Source organism: Vidua macroura, chromosome 1, assembly GCF_024509145.1.
Source record: "Vidua macroura isolate BioBank_ID:100142 chromosome 1, ASM2450914v1, whole genome shotgun sequence".
NCBI classification, from domain to species: Eukaryota; Metazoa; Chordata; class Aves; order Passeriformes; family Viduidae; genus Vidua; species Vidua macroura.
The window spans coordinates 63980590-63999617 of NC_071571.1; the positions used below are offsets into that span (position 1 = coordinate 63980590).

General features: G+C 37.7%; 1 protein-coding gene across 2 annotated transcripts; it reads left to right on the top strand.

Annotated features, from left to right (window-relative positions):
• Positions 1 to 599: 599 nt before the first annotated feature.
• DEK (DEK proto-oncogene) lies at positions 600 to 17864 on the top strand. Of its 2 annotated transcripts, none has more exons than XM_053997342.1 (11): positions 600 to 770; positions 2451 to 2600; positions 4292 to 4393; positions 4900 to 5009; positions 6857 to 6951; positions 8399 to 8519; positions 9575 to 9757; positions 11557 to 11689; positions 13961 to 14109; positions 15365 to 15433; positions 16342 to 17864. In XM_053997342.1, exons 2-11 carry the CDS (start codon positions 2462 to 2464, stop codon positions 16351 to 16353), a joined length of 1113 nt encoding a protein of 370 aa, XP_053853317.1. In that variant the 5' UTR covers positions 600 to 770; positions 2451 to 2461; the 3' UTR covers positions 16354 to 17864. The 2 variants fall into 2 exon arrangements, with proteins under 2 accessions (XP_053853317.1, XP_053853327.1); XM_053997352.1 differs by lacking the exon at positions 600 to 770 and adding an exon at positions 959 to 1196.
• Positions 17865 to 19028: the final 1164 nt, after the last annotated feature.

A 19028-nucleotide genomic window follows, 5' to 3' on the forward strand; every position in this document is an offset into this window, starting at 1 on the left:
AGTAAAAGTAGGATATATGTGTAAGACAAACACTAATAAATACTTAAGAACCTAGAACGAATTGGGTTGGAAGGGACCTTAGAGATCATCTAGTCCCAGCCTACCTGATGTTGGCAGGGACACCTTCCACTAGTCCAGGTTGCTGAGAGCCCCATCCAACCTGGCCTCGAACGCTTCCAGGGATGGGGCATCCACAGCTTCTCTGGGCAACCTGTGCCAGAGGTACTGGGAAACACTACAGTGTACAAAAGCAAAGTCTGGGGAGCATATATTAATCACCGCCCAATTTAGGCAGGATAAGTGGTGTGGATTCCTTATTTTAAAGCTTTTTTGTTTTTAAGCCACCTTAGTTAAAGACAGTGCCAGTTTTAAAAGGGAAAACGCAACGTCGCGCCGCTCACACCCTCCACCCCCTCCCCTCAGCGGGAGCGCGCGCCCGCCGCAGCGCGCGGCCTGACGTCACTGCGGGCGGGCGGGCGTGACGCGCACCCTCCCCGCGCCGGCGGGGCCGCGGGCGCTGATTGGCCGCCGCCTTCCCGCTTCCTCCTCGCCGCCCGAGAACCCGCCATTTTGAAAACCTTGTTGATTCCGGGAGGGAGGGAAGAGGGAGAAGGAGAGGGAAAGGGCAAGAGTTGCTGCTGGCTGTAGGGCTGCGCCGCGGCGAGGCGTGTGTGTGTCGCTGCGCCCGGACCCGCCTCGTCCAGCAGTAACTGCCGCCTTCAGCTGCTGCCGCCGCCGCGCCTGAGGAGGGAGCCGGGGCTCGTGCTGAGGTGGGTCCTGCCGCCATGGCCGTAACGGCGCTCGAGAGCGGTCCCGCCTCGCCGCGCCCGGGCCGAGCGGGGACGGACTGTGACGAGGAGAAATGAAACGCGGTCGCCGTGCCGCCGAGCTCCCGTCCCGCCCCCGGGGACGCGCCGTGTGCGGGGCGCTTGTCACCGGGGCCGCCTCCCTCCCGGCCCCTGCCCGACGTGTTTCCTGGGTGCTCCGGTGTCCTGCGGCGGGAGCCGAGGGAGGGGTTGGAGCGATCCTGCGCCCGGCTGGAGCGGGGAGGCGATGGCGCCTTAGCCGCCGGCGCCACCGGGCGCTGCACATCGCCGTCGATTTGCCCCAGCATCCAGCTTACAAATCGGGAAGGAGGGATAGGTGGAAAATCCCCGTGTGAAAAGCCCCAGCCGAGGGCGGGAGACCTTCTCCCGGTAAGGGTGGATCCCCAGAACCCTTTTGCCCTAAGCAAAATGTCGTCCCGAGCCCAGGTGGTGGAAAGCTAAGAAGCCTCTAACTTTCCTTTCCCCCTTCTGTTTCCATTGAAAGGGGAAAGAAAGACAGCTTGTAAGTGCTGCTCTTGCTTTTACTCATGCCTTCAAGTAAAAGTCAGTAGTTGCCGTGAAAATGCCAGATTACTTACTACAAATGAAATATTGGTAGTAATACCCTGAAGGATGTATTTTTCCCTGGTGATTTAGCCAGGACACTTTACTTTTCCCCGTACTATTGGTAATAAATATTACCTCATGCTTTCTGTCATTTGGAACACGACTGATCTCTGGCACCTACTAGTGCTGCACATAAAAAGCAGATTTAAATGTTACTTTTTGTACCTGATTACTTGCAGATAATACTGGCTTTAGTGTTACAAAAATAAAATTGTTAATTGTGTGAAATTCTGTTCCAGATCTAAACGGTGAAAATTTTTGAAAGCTAGAATTTTTTAAAATGAAACATATAGTTATCTTGCTCTATTGGATAGATGTTTTCTGTTAGTAGGAAAATGGTACATTTTCGTTTTAAAGCTTACATATAGGCCACTTCAGATGTTAAGAAAAGACTCCTAAATATCCTAAGTATGAAGCATTTATTCTTTTTTGTTGTAGATCTGCAAATTAAAACCAGGAAGTATTTTCATGCCTAAAGATGCAGCATCTGTCTAGGTTATGAAAGCAGTGTTAATTCTTTCCTGAATTGTTTGTAACTTTTTTTTTTTAATGTTTCTTTTCCCATTTCCCGTCTAAATAAGTAACTTGTTTAAGTTACTAGGAAACTTGTATGCATAGTTAACCGTGATCAAGAATAAGTATTAAGTTTATCTCAGGGTGCAGTAAAATAGTGATATCTTAAAACACTGCAGTTTTTAATAGATAACAGTATCAGCTGCTTTGAGTGGGTGCTTCCGAATGCTTCACAAAAGCAGCTTGAAGACTTGTGTGTGAATAGAATTTATAACCTCTTAGAGTGTTCTTAACCAGACTAATTGCAGAATGGATGGCAACTTCTTCTGAAAAGTTGTGTGTATTGTGTGTATGCCAAACACCTTAGTGATTAGAGAATGTGAACAATCACAGTACCAGCACGCTGCTTCTGCTGCACAAAGACATAATTTTTGAAAGCAAGATTCCCCTGATTTTTATGGATGTTGTTCTCTTGATGATGGTTTCCTCTGATTCTTTCCACAGAAGCATACACCATGTCTTCTGTTGATTCATCAAAAGAAGATACAATGTTGTCAGAAAAAACAGATGAGAAACAACCTGAAACTGAAAACAAAGCTGAGGAAAGTGATGAAGATGAAGAAGAGGAAGAGGAGGAAGAGGAAGAAGAAAAGGGTATTTTTTTCTCATTGAATAAGTTGTTCTTTAATGGATGCCAAGCTATTGAATGCAGTCTCCTGTGATTTTGGCTAATTGTATAATTATTGAGGAGATTCCATGATGCATCTGTCTCATGGGTCATAATAGCTTCCCAGTAGCCTATAACAGGCAGTGCTAAAAACAGTAGTGCTGATTTGTCTCAGAAAAGATTTAAGGAATTGCCAGCATCCTGGACTTCTGTACTAGGGCTTTTTTTTGTTGATGTATAAATTTTTCAATGATTATAGGGGGTAGTGTCCCTTATCAAATTATTTTTTGCCAGTAACACTCTGAAGTGATCTGAAGTTTGCAAAAGAGAAACTTTTAATTGTGCAGTAGTTTTGGAAGCAATATGGATGTCTTTGCTTAACTACAGTGAATTAATTTTCTGGGTATCCAAATGTAATTATATTGAGTCAGCGGAAATTCCTTTAGACTAATTTTGGTAATAAAAAATTGTGGCAATATGATAGGGTGAGCAAGCAAGGCAAGTTTTTTGTTGTGGCATGTAATTGAAGGTAGTCAAGGAGAACAAAACAAGATGAAGGAACTACTAAGCAAAAATGTTAATTTCTGTTGTGAAGTCTCCAGGCATATGTTTTCAAAAGCAAAGCATTCATGGAAATAGAGCTGTGATGTGGCACAGTGAAAACCAAGTCACTGATGCTCTTGGATCTTTGAAAGAGATGAAGGTTGTCTTTAAGGAAGGTAGTAGAAAGAAGATGGATTATGCCATTTGGAAAACAGCGGAGTAATTAGCATTGGATTTTCAGAAAAAAAATTATTTTTGCTCTGGTTTTGATTGTGTTCATACAGGTTTTGAAGCTGCTTTCAGATGTTAAAGCCAGGACAGCCCATCTGTTTAGCTCTAAGGATAGTGTTACTTGAGGTCAAGTATTTTAGTATTAAATGTTTAGGTGAAGCTTTAGGGGTTTCTTTCAAGAGTGGTATCATTAAATGAGCAATGTGCAGGGTGTACATAAAACAGTCTAAATGTATTCATTAGTAAGCAGTACCAGAATTACTGGGAATAATATTGTTGTTGTATTCGTGACACTTATTATTGTACCCTGCAGAATGCTTCTCTGTGAACCCTGGGATGTGCAGCACAGTCCCACTGCACTTGCGCTTCTGCCTCTTCTGCTGAAATGTGTAGTTTCTCCAGTCCAGTAGTGGGAAACAAATCTGTATGCAGGCATCCTGAACCCTGCTTTTGCCCATCTAGTGGTAGTATTCTTCAGAGTGCTGTGTGTGGAGTTGTGTGCATAGGGACTGCAGCATCCAAGGAAAATGTGTAAACAGGGTCAGTTTCATACCTGAAAAAGGCAGTGAAAGGAGAGAAGGATGGATTTCTGAAACATGTACTCTTGCAGTCTCCATCATGGTAGTAACTTCCTAAAGTTGCTGTCAGGAAATGCCCAGTCTTGTCTTCAAGGTTACCTTGGATACAAGATTGTGGTGAAGGACTAGAGAGACTTCTAGTTATGTACATGCAGCACCATAGAATCACGTTGGCTTATTAGCCAAAGGTCTGAAAGTGTCATAGTACCTGATTATATCATCATCAGTTTTTGATTTGCTATTTTAAAGAGTCAGTGTTGTGTTGCCTGTCACTTAGTCATATCTGCAATGAAGAATATTGTGTTTAAGGAAGCTGTCTTTTGCAGAGAAGAGTCTCATCGTTGAAGGAAAGAGGGAGAAGAAGAAGGTTGACAGACTGACCATGCAAGTGTCCTCACTGCAGAAGGAGCCTTTTACAATTACACCAGGTAAGCTTGACTTCTCACATATGAATTGTGAGTGTTAGGAATGGTAATGAAAACTCTAAAAAGATGAAATTACTAATTTGTTGTAGGTGAGACCTAGTTTGTAAGTCATGATCCTTTTTGAAATAATAAGGCTATTACATGAAAACCCTCTTTTATTCTGTAGCATCAGTTTATACTGTAAAAGTTACATGATATTTAAACTTACTTGGATTAGGATCTTTGGTACCTCACTACTACTAACAAAGGCAGGAGCAGCCAGAATACAAAGAAATGCCAAATCCTTGTACCCTTATCTAAGTAGTATCAAGTAAGGCAGGTAAAGAGCCTGTCAGGATGCCTGATAGGAAAAGGCCTGCTTAATGTTTGACCTATTATAATGTCTAATGCTGTTTTTAAGTAACTTATTTGCTTAAAAAAAAAAAAAAAAAACAGTTGAAACTTTAAGTTATAAACACATAGGTAAATATGAATGTGATGAAGACCATAAATTATTTCAATTGTTTCAGGAAAAGGACAAAAACTCTGTGAAATTGAGAGGATACAGTTCTTTCTGAGTAAAAAGAAGACAGATGAACTTAGGAACCTGCACAAACTCCTCTACAACAGGCCAGGCACTGTAAGAATTTCAATCTTATATATCCATTAGTTCTCATGTATAGTGAAAATGTTTGTAGTGCAGTTTTTTACCCTTGCACATATTGATCTATTTCTTAAGTGTTATTTATTACAAGCTACTTAGAAAATGAGTATTTGCAGGACCAGTTAAGTAAGCCTCCTCCTTTTAACTCCTATAAACTCTCTTCCTATAAAAATCCTGTGGCAGGATGTACTAAATCAAAAGTCTCTTGAATATAGATTTTTTTTTTTTTAATGGTGGATTACCTTACAAGGATGAGTTGGAAATAATTTATGGTTCACGTACTAAAAGCTGCTGACATGCAGATGACAGTCAAAATACTCCATGTATTAATACATATGTTTATCTACTATTTTTCTCATTGTTTGCACTAAGCAGTAGAAAGATAAAAATGATAAAAATCACTATGAAGATTTTATATATAACAATTTTCCTTAGACAATTAAAATATTATATTGTCCGTTTTGTATTTAAGGATGACACTTATAATATAATGGCAAATCTTTCTTGCAGTGGTTTATGTATCACCAATCGTGCCTAAAATTTCAGAGTAAATGTGACTCATTTTCCTTGCTAGTGGAGGCAAAGTGTGAAATTGAGGCAGATTAACATGTATTTCTATACATTTACTATAATTATTGATACTTTTTAAAATATCTTGGTGTATTTTGGAGAATTGAACAGCTAACACAGAAACCAGAAATTGAGTATTACTAGTACAGATGTGTGCTAGCTCTAATTCTCAGACCACTGCTTCCAGTGCAGTGTTTGTTTAAATGGCAAAGAATGATCTGTACCCACAAGTATTGAGTAACAGAATATATCAGTATGGTTTCAGTCAAAACTCTATCTAATCAGTTTTTGGGAACTCAGAATGCTGTTTAATATAGTGAAGGTCAGATCTTGTCTTGTATGCATGTTTTTGTATGTGCTTTTAATTGTAATTAACACTTCTAGTAAAACATACCAGTATCACCTGCAAATTTTCTTAAGGTGCTGGACAAAGCTCTTAGGAAAAGGAGCTCAGCTTTGGTAAAATTATAAACTAGTGGAGAAACAGAATTTGTAGAAATACTGAAAGCTAGTTCAAATTATTCTTGATAGTTATAAAGAACACAGAAGACAGAAAGATCTGGGGTTGCTTTTTACTTTTTTTTTTTTTTTTTTTTTTTTTTTTTTTTTTTTTTTTTTTTTTTTTTTTTTTTTTTGTGAAAGGAGATGAAGTGAAAACAAAACTTAAATACGCTTGTGATCTTGATGGGAGCAATTTTCCCATTATAAGGGCTGTTGTAATGGAAGTTCAACCCAGATCGGACATCAGGTGTCATGGTAGAAGCTGTAGATTGGGTGCTATGTAAACGCAAAAAAATTGGTCCTACTAATATGAGGTTCAAAAATATAGTCAGGGTTCTATATAAGACTTCAGAATAGCTAGTGAAGCAAATCTACTTCAGCAGATTATAGAGTAAAAAATAAAATTACCTATTTTGTAACAAATAACATGATACAAAGCGTGCAACCAGCTTCATAATGTTGTAGTTTTGCAAACCTGTAAATCATCATGCAGTACATTCTAAATGAGCTTGAAATGGCAGGTGACTTTGTCTAGTGAGTTATTAAGAAGTTGAGCTTAATTCTTATAATTTGTCTGTCATGAGATACGTAAAGGCATAATCCATGTAGGTTATAACTTCAAAGGTGTAGCTTTGTCAACAGAAAGCTAAATGCTAGAACAGATTTTTCTTGTATGAAAGGTTAACAAATGTAATTTGATGAAATCTTTTAAACTGCTTGCAATGAAAAGTAATCTGTGTGCTCTGTTCTAGGTTGCATCCCTAAAGAAGAATGTGGGTCAGTTCAGTGGGTTTCCATTTGAAAAAGGAAGTGACCAGTATAAAAAGAAGGAAGAAATGTTAAAAAAGTAATGATCTCTTGATAGTTAACATGGCTTGATTCATGCTATGCACTCTATTTTTTCTTTTTTTTCTTCCACAGTTTTACTTCAGATTAAATTTAAACTATAAGCCAGGTGGCTGTTTAGTAGAACTCTACATTTTTTTTCCGAGTTCATTTTAATCACACAAACTGGTCTTTTTAGACAGCTTAAAATGTATTAAGAGTTATATTGTGAACATTTTACTCACAATTCCTGCATTCCTGACTTTAACTATTGCATACTAACTAGTAGATTCTTCTGCCAAGTAAGAGGAAAGCTTTATTTCCCTGGGGCAAGCATAGTGTTGTGAAAACACAGTTGTACTTCATTTGTGGTGCAAGCCTGCATCCTTCTATGCCTCAAAACCTTCCTGCTTCAGAATCAAAGCCATTTCTGCTTATTATATATTAAACATACTAGAATTGCTGTAGCAACTAGTCTCAGAAATTTTTTTTTCTTTTTTACTGGCTCCCTTTGTAAATTGCTTTTGCATCAACAGGGGAAGCTGCTGCAGCTTAGTTTAGGCTGCACTGAAAGGGTTTAAAATGCCCTTGCATATTTGTGTAGCTAGTTCTAACAAGTGAAAGAACTACTAACACCTACACAATATATTCTAAAACTTGGGAGTTTATTTAGTACCTGTTTGCAGATAGTGGAAAGGATTCCAGAATTTGGAATTTCCAAATTTTTCTTCTTCAGCTATGCAGTTTTCCAGGAGTATGGTTTGTCAAATATATGAGAATCTACAAGACAAACTCTTATCTCCCGATGGGAGTTTTGAACATTTCCCAAAGGTTTAATTGGCTAATTCCCCTTATCAAAAAAAGCTGCAAAATAAAGTAATTTTGCACAAATTTTTTCATATTTTCCATATAAAACAACTGCTAGCAGCAAGTATTCTGAAACCTGGTTGCTTTGGGTTGCATATGAAGTGCAGAGCCCTGTGTGCTTGCCTTACTGTGGTAGCTTCTGCTGCTGTTTGTAGCTTGTAGAAAACAAGCTGTTGATCAGTTTGTTAGTTTGTTGTGCCTCTGTGGTTGATTTCTGCCCAGTCTTTATACTTGCATGTCATATTTTAACAGCATTGAACAAGATGAACAAAGGTCAAGAACTATTTTACAGAACCTCTCTATTCCGGCTATAGATCATAAAGAATGTAATACTTTTTTTACTATGATTCCTTAACTTTTTTAACTATACTATTATACAGATATACAGATTTGGGAATTCTGTTTTATTTTGCTTTATGTAATATAGTGATGATTCTTTGCTTAACCATAGATAAGACTGGAAGTGTAGTTGACTGTGTATATATATTGTCAGGTGGCAGACACAAACCGGACAGCAGCTTCTAGCAGTCAGATGTTGACTGTTTAGTATGTGATACTGAATCTCTTTTTTTCTTTTCTTTTTTTTTTTTTTTCCCCTACAGATTTAGAAATGCAATGTTGAAAAGTATCTGTGAAGTTCTTGACTTGGAAAGATCAGGAGTTAATAGTGAGCTTGTAACCAGAATATTAAACTTCCTTATGCATCCAAAATCTTCGGGCAAGGTGAGATACAGGTTGTTATGCTTGCTTTTATAGCTCTGTTCTGATGGAAAATGCATCTGTTCTCTATTGCTCATTGTTTGCTTGTTTCCAGTGATAATACAATTTCTGTTCTAACTTACTGAAGTACGAATGACTTCTTGAAAGAAAGTAGTTCTACTACTGCAGGCATCCATAATGGGGTGAAGGCTTAAATAGAAATTCTGTTTACATGTGGGTGTACCCATTACACACTGTTAGTGCACAGAGGTGTGAGTTCAACACATGGAGCTAAATAGGATATCCATTCCCAAATACCAGTTAGCCTCTGCTTTGTGGGTGGAGGAGAATAGATACATGAAAGGACAGGAAAATCAAGTGTCAGATGTTACTTGTGTTTGCTGTATTTGGCAAATGTATGTTATCACATTTGGACATCACCAAATGGAATTTGTTGCAGGATACAAAACCAGTGCACTAGATTCAGAGTGCCACTGCTAAGACTGCTAAACTCTGTTGTTAATCTTCTTGGACTTTCAGTTTTTAATCTAAAAGTAATACTAAAATAGTTGCACTGATGCTCAGGAAACTAAATCTATTCCCAGCAAACACTGGGAAGTGATGTCAGTAAGGGGCTGGCATGTTGCTTTAGGGACACAGGTACTGAGTTACTGCAAAATGCGGGTTTGCATAAGAATTCTTGCCTTTAAGTTTTCTGAGTTGTCAGCTGACTTGTTACCAAAGGAAAAGGCTTGTTTTATGTATTGGTAGGTAAAAAAACAACGTAGAACTTTTCTTGTTTCCCTTCCCTAATACACAGTCTTTGAAGATTTGTTTGCTTATAAGGAAGGTGTGCACTTAGCTTAGAACTGAAATTTCGTTTTGCTCAACTCTGTCTCAATAGTGAGTATTTGCTTGCTGCAAAATATTATGACTTAAATGTACATAAAATAGTCCTGGGTTGTGTTAAGACACCTCTATATTTGTTTACTATTCTTTCATGTAATTGGAAAGAATTTATCTTTTTTAAATTAACTTTTGTATTCCTACTTGGATTACACACGTCTCTTGTTTCTCAGCCGTTGCCGAAGTCCAAAAAACCGCAAAGCAAAGGTGGCAAAAAAGAGCGCACTAGCTCTGGAACAACAAGAAAAGCAAAACGTACCAAGTACCCAGAGATCTTGTCAGATGAATCCAGTAGTGAAGAAGATGAAAAAAAGGAAAAGGATGAGTCTTCGGAAGATAAAGAAAGTGAAGATGAGGTAATGAGTTGTTTTCTTTGTTTTTCAACATTATGTCATTGCTATCAATTGGTAACTCTTGGAACACAGAGTTGGGGAGTAAATGATGTTTAACTGAAAGAAAAGGGAACACATCTGCAATTTATAAGAGGTTTTTTTAAATTCTTAGTGTGTTGAATTTAGAGAATCATTTAGATAAAAGGCAAAAGTTCTGATTCTTGGGTGTATGTATGCAATTTATAAAACCATTTGCTGTGTGTCATTTTGGGGCAGCCAGGATTGCTAATGTAATTGATTGTATTTCTTATATCATCTTGTGAGGACTTCATTGTAATTTCATAATGCAGTGTTTGATTTGATACCTAGGACTTAACTTTAAATTTGGTAGGAGTCACTGACCTACCTGACTGCATTGGTTTGGGATCTTGTTTCCATATTCCTCCTGGGTTTTATATCTTAAACTCTCTCTTCAGGTTTTATGTCTTAAAGTAAGCAACAGCCTTAGAAGGATCCCTGCAATCTCTGAAGTGTCTTCATCTCATTGTATTTTGTGTTTTCTTTGAAAGTTTTTGCATACTAGGCAAGAAGCATCAAATCATGGAATGGTTTGGGTTGGAAGAAATCTTTTAAAGGTCATCTAGTCCAATCCTCCTGCAGTAAGCAAAGATATCAGCTGAATCAGGTTGCCTCATTCAACCTAGCCTGGAATGTTTCCAAGAATGGGCATTCACTGCCTCTCTGGGCAACCTATTTCAGTGTTTCACCACCCTTATTGTAAAAGAAATTCTTCCACATTTGTCCTCTAAATCAACCCTTCTTCAGTTTAGGACCCTTAACACCTTATCAGACTCCTGCAACAAAGTGCAATTAGTCAAATTGCTGGTGCCCAAGAAAGTTCTTTATGGAAGCTATGGAACCCTTGTCTATAATATAAGGCCACTGTTTACTTGGGTTAGGTTCTGTCTGTTGAAATGGATGTGTGACAGGATGTTAGGTTAATAGCCTGAGCCATAGGAAATTGTAGCAATCTTTAGTTGAAAGGCAATTAATGTAACTTAACGGTTTGTTTTGTTGGAATCATTTTGTTAGGTGTTGGGTTTAATGTAAAAAGGTGGTTCAAGGAAATTCTAATGCCTCAGTGAAGCAATGTTAATGCTTCTGTGCCTTTTTCTTTATTTAAAAACGGCAAATTGAAAGAGGGCTGAAATATTAAAAGTTGACATATGTGTTAATTTCTTTAGGAAAACAGGCTTCCTACTGTGAGGAGAGGAATATCTGTTTCAGAGGCAGTTGTTGTCATATTTCTAAGAACTCCCTTATTAAAAAAAAAAAAAAAAAAAACGAAAAAAAACTCTAAAACCCTCCAAACAAACAAAAAGGTCTAACAGTAAACTCCATTGATGTAACTGGGTAATCTTTGTCTTCTCTCAAAAGGTAGGAGTTAGGTATCTCTACAATGGCTGAGTGGACTGAAGTCCTCAGAAACTGAAGTTTAGGTGCATGGAATAAAAGCATAATTATTCCAAAATACTGTTTTGTCAAATTAGTTTGAAAATAGGACCTCATGAGATGGAAAATGTCTGTACAGCTTTAAGATTGCAGCATTTTTTAAGAGTTAGGTTTGTGACACCTTTTGATATACTAGAGTTAGAAGGATGTAGGCAGTGTATCTGTTTTGCTGCACTAGCTCTGTTGGAAACTTAGGCATGGAGTGGCTGGAGTAAATTGTCCTCAGAGTGGAAAATTTTCCTTTATGGAAAAGAGGTATGGATTGTTGCAGTAATACCCGTTACTTTAATTTTCTGATTTTCTTTTTGTAGCCTCCAAGAAAAGTAGCTAAAAGAGAAAGAACTAAAAAGATGACTTCTAAAACCAAGAAAGCTGTGAAGGGTGCAAATGTCAAGAAGGCAGACAGCAGCACTACTAAGAAAAACCAGAACAGTTCTAGAAAAGGTAAATGCTTTAAGTCTTTCATCATACATTGCCCTGTAGCTTAACTGGCATGCTTATTAGAAAGCAAGCTTTTGCACCTTATTGTGAAAGAAAATGGAATTTGGTAAATTGTTGGTTTGCTACTTGATGTTTCTTTTCTTGAAACAATATTTAATAAAAAAAGCTGTTGGTTTGGATAGATTTCATATATTTCCTGCTGTGTGCATGTATAGATTTTATTTGCATATAAACTGAAAGTATCAGCCACATTCTCCATTTTGCTGGAAGAACCATTGGTAAAGTTCTGTTTGGGCCTCTACAGTGGCTTTATGCAAATCTTGCAATTGATCCAGTGGTGTGTATCCCATGTGTGTGTCTTTGGTTCAGCAGCTTGATACGGGTTTTTTTTAACATGGATATGGTTCCTCCATGCATCCTTTTGCAGTTGGTTTTCTCATATCTCATGGTGTGCATAAAGGATATACAGACACTGAGTTTCTTAATAACTCTGTAAAGATTGCAGTAGTGAGGGTGGGGACAGGGTTGTCTTCCCAAGCACATTTGCCGAAAAGGGCCTTGGCAGGGGCAGAAGGTTCTTGCAGGCAGCCCGTGGAGGCCATTCAGCAATGGGCACTCCTGATAAAGAGCACTGACAGCACTTGGGGCTCTTGCAGCAAGTGGCTCAGGGAAGTGACTTGGCACCCTGTTCAGCACCTGTGAGCTGGCCTTGGCAGCAGGGTCCAGCTGTGGGCTCCCTGGGGCAAGGCAAGCATGGACATCATGGAGCAAGTCCAGTGGAAGGGCACCTCCACTGGTGAGGGGGCTGGAGCACAGGGTGGAGGAGGGAAGGCAGAGAGAGCTGGCCCCGTTCAGCCTGCAGAAGAGATGGATGAAGGGGGATCATCTTGCAGTCTGCAACTCCCAAATGGGAGAGTATGGGGAAGGCAGGGTCAGGCTCTGCTTGGAGGTGCACAGGGAGAGGATGGGAGGCAACAGGCACAAGTTGTCACCAGGGACACTGCAGTTATTTGTTAGGGGAAGAAACTTCACCATGTGGGTGGACACAGAAATGCGGCGTGGAGGAGTAGTGGAATCCTCATTGCTGGAGATGTTTGGACATCACCCTGGCAGGGGCCCAAGTACCCAGCTCCATGTTGGCCCTGTTCCAAGTAGAAGCTTTGGTACCAGATGATCTCCAGAGGTCCTTTCCCACCCTAAATTTCTCTGGCACTCTGCGATAGCAGCCATGTCTGTCACAATTGTAGTCTGAGTTACTAATGCTGTTTATATCCATGCTGCAAAAATACTTCCTTTAATGCTGACACTGGCATACGCATGCTACAGAACAAGCATCAGGTCAGATTAGTTACCCTTCTTGTCAGTGCTTTGCTAAAAGGTGCAGGTAAATTCTTGGGCATAGAATTATGCTAAATTTTTTTCATAGCCTTATTTCTCAACAATGTAACTGAACTCAGTGTATTTTCAGTTTGACTTCTAAATGTGGCTGTGTTGTGTGTACACCTTATTTTGTCATCAGCATATGCATGTACACACAAATGTTATATATGTGTTTTTCTTTTAAGTTATGTAATATATTTGTAATTTCTTATTTACCCCTCCTGCATTTCTGTTTTCAGTTTATGTTTGCTGTGCAAAAAATCAAAATGTTAAGTAAGTCATTCTGTAAAGTCATTATCTAGTTGGTTTGGCATCTGCTCTGAATTTTTTTCTTGTTGGCAGTAGAGGAACTGAGTGGAGGTTGGAATCATTCAGTCTAATTCATTTTCTGCTGGAAAAGATTGTAGGAGTGTCCTGTGCCCCTTCACTTAACTTTGTTTACAAAATTCTCCCTATTTGTCCTCTTCTCATGGTGCTTCCTGATCGTAAGTTTTCAAAATTACAAGAGCCTAGTGTGCGACACTGTTAGGGGAAAAAAAGAAATATAAACTCATTTTTAAAGGAAATAATTACTTTTTATTTTCTTAGGGCCATAATACGTGAATTAGAATTGTTGTAATAAGTGTTTTTCATTAGTTTGATAGATTTAATTAGTCCCTTTTTATAGTTCTTGTTGATTTGTAAACTGATGGTTCATCAATAATTACACAAATTCATAAATAAATGTAGTACTGATGGCATTAGCTTTGTTTTTAAATGGATAGTTTAGCAAGATGTCTATTTTAAAGGAAAACATCTGGATTGGATGTTTGAAAGTTCTGATGGCTTCTATTTTTAAGGAAGAAACAGACAAACTGAAAACCTATTACAATCCAATTTGTTCTTCCTATTTAGAAAGCGAGTCTGAGGATAGTTCAGATGATGAACCTTTAATTAAAAAACTGAAGAAACCACCCACAGATGAAGAACTGAAGGAAACTGTCAAGAATTTGTTGGCCAATGCAAATTTGGAAGAGGTTACAATGAAACAAATCTGCAAGGAGGTAAGTACAATTTTGCAGTCTCTTTATAGGTAGTGGATTGTTTGTGAACTGACTTTTATCATCCTATCAGAAATGGAAGCTTGTACTCTGTTGTTCAGAAACTAAATAGTTTTGCATTGGTTTATTTACTTACTGATAGCTATAACAAAGAGAGATTTAGTCTTTAGATATGCAACACTGGTATCAGCATTGAAAGGGAAATACTAAAACTAGCTACCTGGAAAGTAGTAGTATTACCTCCAAACCAAGTGCCATGTGTGACAATGCAAATATCTGACATGTTTAGGCAGTGCAGCAGCTTTGCTGCTGTCCATAGGGGAGGGCTGTGTCCTGTGCTCTGTACATTTCTGCTGCTCACCTTGCACACTCTTTTTATGTTCTCTTTATAAGTCCATTCAGCGGTTTTCTATCAGCATCTATCAGTATAGTTCTCAGATGAGTTAGTGAGTTGAATCAATTCAGCAAGAAATCCAGTAATTGTCAGAACAGGTGGGAACCATGTGCCCAGAAAAGGGAAAGGTGGGGAAAAGTGACCAAAACACAAACAGTACAGTTACCTTTATATTTTCTGGTTAACTCACATGTTTGGTTTTCCTGGTAATTCCAAGTTGTCTTGAGAAAACTAAACAGAAGTTATGAGAAAACTGTATGTAACTTCTTTCATATTTATAATCATTCTGGAAGTCTGAGATTTGGTATGCTGAAATAAAATACTCTGAATTGATTGTCAGTATTGGCATCTGGTTTTTGTTTGATCCTCTCCCAAAGAGTAGTTGTACAATAACACTCAAATATGTTGACTCTTCTGTTAGTCTCTTGAAAGGATCACAGTTTTGCTTATTATCAAATACCAAGGCTTATTTATTTTTCATTAATTGTTTGGCTTCCTACACTAATGCAGAGCTCTCTGACTACTTAAGAGAGCATTTAAAACAAAAATTGGAGAATTCTTACTTGTATGACATGGCAAGCCAAGCATTTCAGTTTGTTGATGTGAAAAATTATAGTAGCAGTTTAGTCAGTGACCAAACATAAAAGAGTACATGCGTTTAAATATTTATGTGGTCAAAATAAGGACAGAAAAATAAGCTTGTGTCTTTCCCTAATTAACAGAGGGCATTTTGGCAGTTGTAGTACTAGAAGCACCAATGTCAGTTTTTGCCCTAATTTCACTTAAGCTTCTTCTACTCATACCATCTATTGAATGAAAGTAATTTGAGGTTTATGTTTTTGTTTTGTTTTTACTTTTCTTTAGGTATATGAAAAATATCCTAGTTACGATTTATCTGACAGAAAAGACTTCATTAAAAAAACAGTCAAAGAGGTAAATACTTTATCATTTAGAAAATACTCTGGGTTGGGGTGGGCATGGCATGGCAGCTTGGCATGGCATCCTCTTACACCAGTTTTAATAGCTTTTTGTAAAATACTGAAAGTTTAGTGCTCATCTAAACAAAAATCTTTGGTGTTTGGTTAGGGTTTTTTTTCCCTTGTGTTTCCCTCTTTAAAAAAATAATTGCTTCAGATTATTTTCTTAGCATGCCACTACTACTCTTACACATTTCTTTGGTAAGCATAACTAGCATTAAGGTTATCATAGTTTTTAATTACTTGTACTCTGAAAGCTATGAATTTGCTTTAACTTGCAACCTTGGCTACAAGATGCACTTTAATTCAGGCACTGGCCACATACATTGATAGATAACAATGCATGAGGTTGTACAAGCTCAGCAGACTTGTCAGATAAGGCAAAAGAGAATAAAGATGGATAGCTTTTCTCTGTGTTTGCTATGCTGAAGATCAGGCCTTACCTACTGTACTTAAGATAGAGCTTTGTAATTTATATTAAAAAAAAATCAGGTTTCATTACTTTTTCTTGCCCTGAAACTAAAAATGGAACCGTAGAAGTGAGGTTCATTTAGTGGAGTTAATAAAGTAACTTCACTTTCTTGTGGCTTCACTCGGTGATGTTGATACGTGGCTATCTAGAATTGCTGTGTCTATGTCTTGTGCACAGACAAGCAAGATAGTGTCCTATCTTACTATCCACACCGATAGTCCCATGTCACTATCAGCAAAGACATGAAAGGGCAATTTGTTTGCTCTAGGGATGTTTTCGGGTTTTGTGATAGCAAAAGGAGAGTGTATTTTCATGATCGTTTGATACAAAAGGAGAGGTTATATGTGATGGCATTGAGAAAAAGGAGAAAACTAATAGACTTCTCTTTTCAGTTGATTTCATGATCTGATTTGACTGTGGGAAATGAAGATTCCTGGGTTTATGTTTCCATGGATTTGAAGATCTGATAGGCACCAGCAAAAGGAATGTGTCTTACCTTTGTGGTATTTAGTCAGAGCTAGTTCTGCTGATCTAATGTTAAGAGTGTTAATGTAAATTGCTTTGTGTGGTTTTTTTTTGTTGTTAAACAGAACTGCATTTGATGCAATTTTTAGTTGAACATACTTAAGTTTCATGCATGGCAATAAATGTTCCCTTTTTATAGTTTTGTACATTTTGAATTGCATTGTATAACTAGATTCATTAAAGCCATTGTAACTTTTTAGTGTGGATTACCAGCGTACAGGAGATTTAAAAATCTACTAAGATGAAAGCTGCTTATCTACACGTATACATGCAGAGACTGGAATATTGCAGTATTGGTTACAAAGATATTTTGAATACATATTAATTCTGAAAATAAGAAGAGTTAGTCACGTATTGATCTCTTTTATATTCTGATAAATTCTACAGATACAGAATTATTCTGAATCTAGATTACAGTCTTGCATGTGTAGGCACTGAAAGAGCTCTCACAGCATGGTAACTAATTGGCATATAGATGTTATTTTTATACTTTCAAAAGTTTTTTTGTTGTGTATATAAAGTTATTTCAAATTTCTTTTGTGCAAATCAGTTTTTTAATCTTGGTATCTTTGAATTTATGACATGAAATGTCAGTGCTCAGCAGTGAGGCAGTACTAACAAGTGGTGTGCAGAAGTTTCATGAAAATGAGATGAGGTTTCATGATGTTTGTCTCATCTTACCTTGTACAAAAACTAAATTGTAGGTTTATATCTGTAGTTTAACTTTATACAAAGACTACAGACATTGTTTCAATGTCTTGGATGTAGTGCATAAAATCCCCCCAAAGGCAATAGGAAAATTTCTAGCATCTCACAAGTGGGTATCCAAGATATACAGCTGGAGGCTTGATAGCTTTGGAAATCCACAGTAGGGCTTCTAAATCGGACAGCACCAATGTGAACATGTGTTTAACCTCTCTTCCATGTGGGAAGACTTTTCTGAACCTGAGTTTCATTGCCTCAGCATGAACAATGGTACTTGTAAGCCTGCGGTCTTGAACTTTGGCTGGCAGTTTTTAGGATCAAAGTGAACTCTGTGCATAAGTTTTGTTTAGGTTTTCTCCATACCCCTTGTTTCTAATATAGGAAGTCCTACACTTAAAATCATGAAGCTAAGAGCTGCCAAAGTGTGGGCTGCCATTCACACTGTGAGCACAGAATCTTCTGACTAGTATTGCTGGAAAGACAAAGTGTATTTTTTTGAATTTTATTATTGTACAGTTGAGAAGTAAGGGTTCATAAATTATCTGAATTCCGAAAATGTTCAGCCAGTTAGACTGTTGATCTTACATATACACGTTTGAATTTCTTTGCGTGTAATCATTTATAATAAGGCTGAATGTAATGGGGATTTTTTGTATTCAATAAATGTGTTTCACAAAAATGTAAATCAGTTTTAATCTAACATTTGCTTACATCTATAGTAAAAAAAAAAAAAAAACTATACAGGAACATTGTTGTATTTATCTCATCTGCTAGAAAATATTGGCTTCTCTACTTTAGAAGACACTATTGCTGAAATGTATGTCCCTGCACCAGGATTTTATATCTTTGTGAGGTTGATTTGTGTTTTGTTTTGATTTGTTTTGTAGGTTTTTGTCTCTGAACTGTCTTAGCAGAAAGAACACTTTTTAATTTGCAATTTAAAACATCAAAAATTTCCAAGTCAGTCTTAAGAGCAGAAAGTTACTTGTATTAAGTTTTGATGTTTTACAAATACTTGATCTGCCTTTTGATTTTTATGTAAATGTACCAGTTTTAATTATATGGGTCAGGAAGTGTTTTTAAAATTCACAACTCCAAAATATAAATATTTTTAAATAATTTAAATTCTAATGAAAACTTAAAAAAGGATAGCATACTTCTATTTATTGTATATATACATTAGTTGCCACTTTGGAATTGCATAGATGGAATGGAAATGAACTTGACATTCTTCAAATGCTTTGTTTAAATCTCTTAACAACTCAATGTTAGTCCTTAATGGAGAAGAGGACTGCCTGTTTCCTTGCTAATCCATACCAGTCTGGCTGCAGCTGATACAGGATTCCAGTTCTTTCTGCAACTGGGAGAAAGGCTGCAAGATAGTACTGAAAGGTAAATAAAATCTCCTGCTTCTCCTGATGCTGTTGGATTAGAAGCACATCTGATCAAGGATCTATTCACAGAGTCTCATAGAAGTAGAAATGGGTTAACTGGATAAAAGGTAACTGAATAAATTGTTCAGGCGTGTGCCTTCCAGATGCTTAAGGTAATGCTCTGACCACTGTACTCTAGAGAAAAATAGTCCTAACATCTTAATTGGATTACTTCCAGCATAATTCCTACAGTCCAGTCTGTTGGTTTCTCTCTTTGGTTAGGTTTTTGGTATTCAGTATTTTGATTGGTGACTTGCAAAACCACAAGTTAATCTGAATGATTTGCATGTATAAACACCTGTTCTTATGGGCACTTGTGACAACAATGTATGGGACCTGTAGGAGAAGGAAGATGGAGAGGGTTAGGTGGGAAGGAGATCAGCAATTTGGACTGAAAAGAGGTTACATGCATTTAG

Coding starts and splice junctions, on each gene's coding strand:
- DEK (XM_053997342.1), top strand. CDS start 2,462: ATGTCTTCTGTTGATTCATCAAAAGAAGATACAATGTTGTCAGAAAAA. Junction 6,952..8,398: donor AAGGAAGAAATGTTAAAAAA/GTAATGATCTCT, acceptor TTTCCCCTACAG/ATTTAGAAATGCAATGTTGA. Junction 8,520..9,574: donor ATCCAAAATCTTCGGGCAAG/GTGAGATACAGG, acceptor CTTGTTTCTCAG/CCGTTGCCGAAGTCCAAAAA.